The 9,646-nt window shown below is 50.9% G+C and overlaps 2 protein-coding genes across 2 annotated transcripts in view; one reads left to right on the top strand and one right to left on the bottom strand.

Moving 5' to 3' along the window:
* Positions 1 to 64: 64 nt before the first annotated feature.
* SLC7A4 (solute carrier family 7 member 4) lies at positions 65 to 4,135 on the bottom strand. Its single transcript, XM_059409997.1, has 5 exons — positions 3,941 to 4,135; positions 2,122 to 3,143; positions 999 to 1,639; positions 618 to 726; positions 65 to 509 (listed from the first exon to the last, which is right to left on the bottom strand). Exons 2-5 carry the CDS (start codon positions 3,101 to 3,103, stop codon positions 319 to 321), a joined length of 1,923 nt encoding a protein of 640 aa, XP_059265980.1. The 5' UTR covers positions 3,104 to 3,143; positions 3,941 to 4,135; the 3' UTR covers positions 65 to 318.
* LOC132022972 (tubulin alpha chain-like) overlaps positions 3,301 to 9,646 on the top strand; it is a 51,011-nt gene continuing 44,665 nt past the window's right edge. Inside the window, exons 1-3 of the mRNA XM_059408052.1 lie at positions 3,301 to 3,327; positions 3,824 to 4,065; positions 4,169 to 4,190. Of these exons, the coding sequence (XP_059264035.1) occupies positions 3,301 to 3,327; positions 3,824 to 4,065; positions 4,169 to 4,190 (291 nt within the window). The remainder of the gene's footprint in view (positions 3,328 to 3,823; positions 4,066 to 4,168; positions 4,191 to 9,646) is intronic.

Below are 9,646 nucleotides of genomic sequence, written 5' to 3'. Positions count from 1 at the left end.
TGGCTATCTGGGGCTTCGGGCCACCCCTCCCACAACCCCCCGCCACCCTCATCCACCCCACCTGCTCAGATAGCTAGACTTGCTCATGAACAGGAAGGCGCTCGACAAAATATTCACGCCACCAGCACTGGCCATGGCCCACTCCCCCAAACCCCAAACTAGGCACTTGGGATAAGGTCCCAAGGTCTCGAGGACCCCCTCAGCATGGACAGGCCTGCAAACCCGAGCTGGGTCTGAGATGAGGGACTCCCTGCCCCTCTGGGATCCTGAGGACATGGTGGAGGGGCAGAGCAAGCAAGGACAGGCCTCTCGCTTGATTCATGGACTGGTGGGCTGCTCCGTGGGGCTGGGCTCCTGGGCGGGCACCTGGCTGGAGGGCTGCACTGGCTGTACCACCTCCTCTAGGCTGGTGCTGGGGAACACCACGTAGCGTGTGGCAATCAGCTCTGGTGGCTCCCGCTGGTTCTCTTTGCTGTGCCAGATGCCATAGCCAAAATACACGGTGAGTCCTGCAGGAGTTGTGGGAGACTGAGGGGCAGGTCCCAGCCCTGCTTGTCCTCCTCACTTGCCTTCTCCCGGCAGCTCGCCCGCAGCCCCCATCCTGGCCCCCCACTCACCGATCAGCAGCCAGATGGAGAAGCGCAGCCAAGTCAAGTAGCTTAGCTTCAGCATGAGGCTAACGTTGAGGAGGATGCTCAGGGCTGGAGTCAAGGGCACCATGGGGATCTGAGGAGGCAAGAGTGGGGCTGGGCTGGGCTGGGCTGTAGGGAAGGTCTGCTGGCTCAGGGCCTGATTTCTCAGGAGTCCACAGAGCCTTTCTCCATCTCTGGACATCTGGGAAATAAGAGCCCCCCTTGTCATGCAGAAAGAGAGAGGGATGGGTGGATGGCCGCCCCAACCCCTGTGAACCCTGGTTCATCCTGGCATAGCAGAGGGGAGGAAGGGGCAAAAAGAGCTAGCTGGGCTGAGAGCCAGTGGCCGTTGGCTGGGGGAGGTACCTGGAAGGTGTCTTGGAGACGCTGTTGCTGGTGGGCCCCCAGGACGAGGAGGCTGAGCAGAAATGCGACAGAGCTGAGCAGGAGCAGCAGGATGTAGCCCCAGTATGGGAGGTGCAGGGCTGAGTCCCCGAAGACCAGGACACAGGCCAGGGTGATGGCTGAGGCCACCAGGATGCCGAGTGCCCAAGCCACAGCAGCTCCACGGCTGAACCTGTCTAGGAAGCCCAGGTAGGGCCTCAGGGCTGGCCGCAGCTGCCCGGGCTCAGGGGCTGAGGCCTGCTCAGTGCCCACCAGCTGTATGTGGTCTGAGAAAGAGTGGTACTCTTTGACCCTGGAGCCAGGGCTGGCTGGGCCTGGGGAACTGGCTGGAGGGGCCTTCTGGAAGCGTAGCATCAGAATGCTGGTGGCCACGAAAGAGTAGGCCAGCAGCGTGCCAATGGACAGGAACTGGACCAATGCCTCGAGGTCCAGCAGCAGCGCCAGTAAACTCATGAGGCCCCCAAATACAATGATGCCTGCCAAGGGCACCTGCGTCCGGGGGTGCACTCGGGCAAACACCTGGAAGAAGAGCCCGTCGACAGCCATGGCATAGACGATGCGTGGCAGGGAGAAGAGGCTGCTGAGCAGGACAGTGTTCATGGCTGTGGCAGAGAGTGGGTGAACTGGTCAGCATAGTGGACAGGCCCACCAGGGCCCCCGCTGGGAGCCAGGACAGGCATAACCCCTTGGGAACATGGGCATGAGTTTGTCTGGGATCTCAAAGTGAGCCTGAGTGTATGTGGGGTGTTGGATTATTACCCTCTGCATCCCTCCAACCCCCTCCACCAGGAATGGGACACCCTAGTTTATACGACAGGCCCATCAGAGAATTTGATGAGCCTTGAGCCCTTTTCCCAGCAAAGGACCTAGAAGCACAGGCTCAGAAGTGCTATTTTAGGTATCATTGGGAGAAGGAACAGTGAGGAAGGCCCTTCCAACAAGCCTGGAGAGTCTAATGGTTAGCACCTTCTTGGACCTATTATGCAACTGGTAACAGACTCCGATGGAGAAGTACTCCCCAGGATGCTTAGGGTGGGGGCCCCACTGCCCCGTTCACTCCCACTGTGCTGGAAAGGCCCCTTACCGCAGATGGAGCCAGCTGCCACGATGTAGCCAGCCCAGCTATAGCCCCGCCGGTAGAAGGCATCCGCTAGGGCGGAGTCAGGGTTCAGGCTGTGCCATGGCACCATGAGGGTGAGCACAGTGGAGACGAGGATGTAGGCGCTGGCGACCAGGCTGAGCGAGATGGAGATGGCTATCGGCACGGCTTGCTTCGGGTTCCTGGCCTCCTCGCTGGAGGCGGCAATGACATCAAAGCCCACGAAGGCGTAGAAGCAGGTGGCGGTGCCGGCCATGATGCCGGAGAAGCCAAAAGGCGCGAAGCCCCCCTCCTCGGCACTCCAGTTGTGCGGGCGGGCCAGGATGAAACCCAGGATGATGATAAAGATGATGAGGACCAGGCTGACCACAGAGAAGGCATGGTTGAGCCAGGAGGAAACTCGGGCTCCACAGGAGATGAAAGTAGAGGCCAAAAGGATGATGCCAGCAGCCAGGAAGTCTGGGTAGTGGGCTAGCAGGGGCACCTGCCAGGTTCCAATGTGGGCCTGGGTGAAGTTGTGGATGCGGTGGTTGAACATAGAGTCCAAGTAGCCACTCCAGGCACGGGCCACGGCTGCACCACCAATGAGGTACTCCAGGAGCACATTCCAGCCGATGAGGAAGGCCCACAGCTCACCCATGGACACGTAGGTGAACAGGTAGGCAGAGCCTGTGCGGGGCAACCGGGCCCCAAACTCCGCATAGCACAGCGCAGACAGCAGGGAAGCCACAGCGGCCACCGCAAAGGACAAGAGCACCGCAGGGCCGGCCATCTCCTTTGCCACAGTGCCTGTGAGCACATAGAGGCCCGAGCCCACCATGCCACCCACGCCCAGCAGGGTCAGGTCCAGCGTGGACAGACAGCGCCGCAGGGATGTCTCCATGGTTGACTCCTCCAGCGGCTTCAGCCGGTTCAGTTTCTGGCAGAAGCGCGCCAGGCTGGCAGCGCTGGGCAGCCCCCTGACCATGATGGGCAGCTGAGAGGAGCACCAGGCCGGCTGCCTGCACCTACCAGGGCCAGAGGGGAATGACAGGTTGCCTAACCAGGTACAAACCAGACTTCAGCCTGCTCTGTTCATCCCCCTGGGGACCCGAGAGCCTGCATAGCTAGTTTGCCTGGGGGCTGGGATCAGTCAGGAGTGGACAGAAGGTCACACAGGGAAGAATGGAGATCCTGTTGGCTTCTGGGCAGGTGAGGGAACCTTGTGCTGCTGGACCTGGGTGCTTTAGTGGGGTGGGGGGATTCTGAGGGTGAAAAGGGTGTAGCTCTAGGAAGTGCAGTTGGGAAAGGCTCCTTGGTCTGGTATCAGAGAGCAGGGAGGAAACCCCAGGCTTCCCAGGAGCTGGGCAGGGCCACCAGGACCCGGAACAGGAGGTGGCCTCCTGGGCTCAGACAGTGGCACTCACCACCGCGCGCGCGCGCGCGCGCGCGCGCGCGTACACACACGCGCACACACACCCCACCACCACCACCACCACCCCGAGGGACTTGATTATCTGCATACCCAGCGGCCAGGAGGCGGGGCGCTCTTGGCCGAGCACCCCGAAGCCAAAGCTCCATTCCCTACCCCCGCCCCAACGGGCCACCAAGAGGGACTTGGTTATCTGCGTACGGAGCGGCCAGGAGGCGGGGCGCTCTTGGCCGAACACCCCGAAGCCAAAGCTCCATTCCCTGCCCCCGCCCCAAGAGGCCACCGCCGCCCGCTGCCACCGCCACCGCCTGCGGAGCCAGTTCCACCCGGGAATCCGAGCCTTTGCCTCCTCTCAGGCTCGAGCACGTCCCTGCAGAAGTCACTGAGACTCACCTGCTGTCACTGCTGCCGCTGCTCTGCACGCTGTGCCTGCCTTGCCTGGCTGACGCCGTCTGCTCGCAGAGCCCGCCCCCACCCCTCCTGCGCCAGATCCAGCACGAGGCCCCACCCACCTCGCCGTTCGCTTAAGCACCCACATAGCCCACCTTACCCATACCTCACGTGATGGAGACCCTAAGTCACCAGATCTACGGAAGTCCTGTTACTGTGTCTGGTTCACAGATGGGGAAGCCCAGGCCACCAGGTAAGTGGCTAATTCAGATCACCCCTGGGGTGGCCCTGGGAGGCAGGCATATGGACCCAGTCTGGAGGGATCTGGAACCCTTCCCTTTGCCACTGCTGCAGTAACCCTCCTTGAGTCTTCACCTCTGCATAGGTACTCAGTTCAGCTGGTCACTATTCAAGTTCCCTTCCCCCAACACTGGGGCGTTTGGGGGGGGGAGGTCAGGCAAACCTCTGGTAAGATGAGGTATGGGTCTGGCTGAGTAACCCCAGGCAATCCCTGACCCGTCCTATACAATGGGATGGCAGTAAGCCACTCTCATACATTGGCGAGGGAGTGCAAAATTTTGGGGAGTGTTCTCTGTGTTGGAAGAACTCATGCCGGATGCTCTGAGCCTTGTCCTAAAAGGTAACAATCTATAGCCTTCCAGTTCAGGGCACTCCCCGGGCCCTGCAGATGCCAGTGACAACCCCTCCTGGCCTCGAAGCACCTGTCAGGCTTGGAGAACCCTGGGGGACCCCAACAGCAGCTTCCCACTTGTGGGTATCAGTGAGCGGTCATATGCTGAGCACTACTCCATGCCACTTCCCACACCACAGGTGGTCCCCATGTCCCATCATGGAGTTGCAAGTTCCCCTCAGGCTTTCTTATTCCTGGGGCTGAGGGGTCTTTGTCCTGCTTTTTTCGCTTTTTGAAAATGAAAAATTTGGTGTGACATGGTGTTAACTTGTCAGCAAAATCATGGTAGTCCATGCAAGTAAAGCAAAACCAAAATGGATTTTAGGGGTACCTGCAGCCACTCTGGATCAATGAGCTGGTGACAGGGTGGGGGACTCCCAGCAAGATGGCGCCACTTGGAACACTCTGCCTTGGCCAACCCCCTTGATCCCTTCTGATATTCTGTTGACGTCGTCTTGAGGAACCTCAGATGGGCTCCCACTTCCTATAGGGATGACATCTCCCTTACCTTGCTCCCCTTGGTCTAAACATAACTGAGCAGAAATGCCTCCACAAAAGTCTAAAAAATATGCATTTCTTTTTAAAATTTTATTTATTTATTTATTCGACAGACAAGTAGGCAGAAAGGGAGGCAGAGAGAGATGGGGAAGCAGGCTCCCTGCTGTGCAAAGAATCTGACTGTGGGGCTCTATCCAGGACCTGAGATCATGACCTGAGCTGAAGGCAGAGGCTTAACCCACTGAGCCATCCAGACACCCTAGAAAAGTGCATTTCAACCCAGGAGATTGGGGCAGGTTTGTAACAAAATCTCTCCCCCAGGCTTCATCAACAACCACCTGAAAACTGGCACACAGTGTTTCAGAGAACTGACTTTTTAACCATCCAGAGAAGGCTCTCCACGTATATAAGTACATATTTGAGGGCAAACATAGTTGACACGTGAACTGTAACCTTTGGGGATGTGACAAGGCCAAGTTCTGGGACCCCGCTGAGCAAGGCAGTTACAAAGAGCAACCTGATGAAGATGCAGTGACGCTAAAGCACCAAAAAGAGAAAAAAAAAAGGAAGAGGAGGAGGAGGGAGAGAGGGGGAGGGAATACCTAACTTATTCTACAAAGCCAAAGGCATCACAAGAAAGAAAAACTACAGACTACTTTCTCAACAAAATACTAGCAAATTGAATCCATCAACATATAAAAAGGGCCAAGTGGAATTTATCCCAGGAATGCAAGGTTTAACATAGGAAAATCAAGCAATGTAATGCCATGCTAATAAAACAAAGAACTAAACCACATGATCATCTTAACATACACAGAAAAAAAGCACTCACCAAATGAGGAATAAAAGGGAACATCCACAGCCTGCTCTGAAAAACCTATGGCTTAAAAAACCAACCAACCAACCAACCAAACTTTGGCTTATATGCTCAATGGTAAAAAACTGAAAGCTTTCCCTTGTGATAACAACATAAGGATGTCTCCTCTCACCACTTGTACTCAACATTTTACTGGAGGTAGTAGCCATAGCAATTACGCAAGCATGTGCAATAAAAGGAATCTGAACTGGAAAAGAAGTAAAACTATCTCTAGTCCCAGATGAAATGATCTTATGTATAGAAAATCCTAAGGAATCATTATGAATCATTATGAAATAAATAATAAGTCCAGGAAAAGTGCAGAATACAAGAGTAATATATATAAATCAGAGAATCTAATGTGTAATATGGTGACTATATTTGACAGCACTGTATTACATAATTGAAATTTTCTGAGAGTGGACCTTAAATGTTCTCACACACATGTGTGATGCAATGAATGTGTTAATGAACTAGATGGGAAGAATCCTTTCACAGTGTTTAAGTAATCAAAGCATTGTGATGTATGCTTTAAATATCTTATAGTTTTGTTAATTTTGTCTCAATAAAGCTGGGGGGAAATTCCAAAATCAATTGTATTCCTATATATTAGCAATGAACTCTCCAGAATGAAATTAAGAAAATAAATATATTTTAGAGTCTGCTTAGAGTATCAAAAATAAATATATTTATAAAGATATTTAGAATAATACATCAATTATATCTCATTAAAGCTGGGGAAAAGGATGCTTAGAATAAATTTAACTTAAGAAATACAAGACTTGCACACAAATTAAAGAAGACCTAAATAAGTGGAAAGACATCTCATGTTCATAGACTGGAATACAATATTGTTAAGATGACAGCACTCCTCAAACCTGTCTGCTGATGCAGTGTAATGCCTATCGAAAACCCAACTACCTGTTTGCAGAAATTATCAAGCTGATCCTAAAATTCATATGGAGATGCAAGGGACCCAGAATAGAAAAACAATTCTGAAAAAGAATAAAGTTGAAGGGGTGCCTTGCTAGCTCAGTTTGTGGAGCATGTGACTCTTGATCTCAGAGTTCTGAATTGGAACCCCACGTTGGGTGGAGAGATTACTTAAAAAAAAAAAAAAAAGGAATCTGGGGCACCTGGGTGGCTCAGGTGGATAGGTGTCTGCCTTCTGCTAAGGTCATGACCCCGGGGTCTTGGGATATAGCTCTGCATTGAGCTCCCTGCTCAGCGGCAAGCCTGCTTCTCTCTCTCCCTCTGGCCCCCACTCCTCCTGCTTGTGCTCTCTCTCTTTCTGTCAAATAAATAAATAAAATCTAAAAAATAATAATAATAAAATAACCTTGAAAAAAGAGAACAAAGCTGGAGTACTTGCACTTCTTGATTTCTAAACTGACTATAAAGCTACAGTATTCAACACAGTGTATTACAGAGAAAAGGACAGATATATGAATCAATGGAATAGGGCTGAGAATCCAGAAACATGACCAACTGATATTTAAAAATTTTAATTTTAATCTGTCCAATTTTAATCTATGGCCAATTGAACTTTACTTTTTAAAATTATTTATTTATTTGACAGAGAGAGAGATCACAAGTAGGCAGAGAGGCAGGCAGGGAGGTGGGAAGCAGCTCCCTGCTGAGCAGAGGGCCTGATGCGAGGCTCGATCCCAGGACCCTGAGATCATGACCTGAGCTGAAGGCAGAGGCTTAACCCACTGAGCCACCCAGGCACCCCAACCTTTAAAATCCTTAAAAAATAGACTTTATTTTTTAGAGCAGTTTTAGGTTCATAACAAAATTGAGCAGATGGTGTAGTTCCCATATACGCACTATCCTCACACAAGCACAGCACCCACCCCCCCAAACAATCACCCCCTACAGAGTGATACATGTGTTATAATCAGTGAGCCTACATCGACACACCATTATCACTCAGGGTCCATAGTCTACACTCAGTGTCCATAGATGTCCTACATTCTATGGGTTTTGGCAAATGTATAATGTGTATCCACCATTATCATATCATACACAATTGTTTTACTGTCCTAAAAATCCTCTGTGCTTTGCCTGTTCCTCCTTTGCTCCACCCTAACCCCTGGCAACCACTGATTGCCACAGTTTTGCCTTTTCCAGAATGTCACGTAATTGGAATCATACAGTATACAGCCTTTTAAGATCTTCTTCATTTAGTACTATGCATATAAGATTCCTCCATGTCTTTTCATGTCTTGATAGCTCATTTCTTTTCAGTGCTGAGTAATATTACATTATCTGGGTGAACCATAGTTTATTTATCCATGCATGTACTGAAGTATATCTGGGTTGCTTCCCAGTTTGGCAATTATGAATAAAGCTACTAGACACATCCATGACCAAGTTTTGGTGTAGACAAAAGCTGTCAACTCATTTGCGCAAATATGGGCATATCTTGGAGATATTGCAGGTTGATTCCACTGAATAAAACAAATAACACAATAAAGCAAGTCAAATGAAATTTTTGGTTTCCCGGTGCATATAAAAGTTATGTTTACACTATACTGTAGTCTATTAAGTGTGCAGCAGCATTTTGAAAAACAATATACAGGGGCGCCTGGGTGACTCAGTGGGTTAAAGCCTCTGCCTTCGGCTCAGGTTGTGATCCCAGGGTCCTGGGATCGAGCCCTGCATTGCGCTCTCTGCTCAGCGGGGAACCTGCTTCCTCCTCTCTCTCTCTGCCTGCCTCTCTGCCTACTTGTGATCTCTCTCTCTGTCAGGTGAATAAATAAAATCTTTGAAAAAGAAAAACAATATACATACCTTAATGAAAAAGTACTATGGTGCCTAGGTGGTTCAGTTGGTTAAACATCTGCCTTTGGCTCAGCTCATGATCGCAACATCCTGGGATCAAGACCCATGTTGGGGGGGGTGGTCCTTGCTCAGTGGGGAGTCACATCTCTCTCTGCCTGTTGCTCCCCCTGCTAGTGCTTGCTCTCTCTTTCTTTCTGTCAGATAGATAAATAAAACCTTTTTTAAAATTATAAAATGAAAAAATACTTTATTGCTTAAAAATGCTAAACATCGTGTGAAATTTCAATGAGCCAATCTTTTTGCTAGAGGAGAGGGTCTTGCCTTGATGTTGATGGCTGCTGACTGACCAGGGTGGTGGTTGCTGAAGGCTGGGGTGGCTGTGGCAATTTCTTAAAGTAAGACATGAAGTTTCCCACAATGATGGACTCTTGCTTCCACAAACAATTTGTCTGTAATGTGCAATGCTGTTTGATAACATTTCACCCCCCCCCCCAGAACTTCTTTCAAAATTGGAGTGAATCCACTCAAACCCTGCCACCGATTTATCAACTAAGTTTATGATATATTCTAAATCTTTAGTTGTCGTTTCAACAGTTTCCTTTTTTAAAGATTTTATTCATTTATTTATTTGAGAGAGAGAGAGTGGGGATGGGGAAGGAGCAGAAGGAGAGGGACAAGCAGGCTCCACACTGAGCTCAAAGCCCAGCATGGTGTTCAATCCCATGACCCTGAGATCACAACCCCTGCAAAAATCAAGAGTTGCGGGGCGCCTGGGTGGCTCAGTGGGTTAAGCCGCTGCCTTCCGCTCAGGTCATGATCTCAGGGTCCTGGGATCGAGTCCCACATCGGGCTCTCTGCTCAGCAGGGAGCCTGCTTC

This window comes from Mustela nigripes, chromosome 8 (genome assembly GCF_022355385.1).
Source record: "Mustela nigripes isolate SB6536 chromosome 8, MUSNIG.SB6536, whole genome shotgun sequence".
NCBI lineage: Eukaryota > Metazoa > Chordata > Mammalia > Carnivora > Mustelidae > Mustela > Mustela nigripes.
This window is presented reverse-complemented; position numbering and strand designations above follow the sequence as displayed.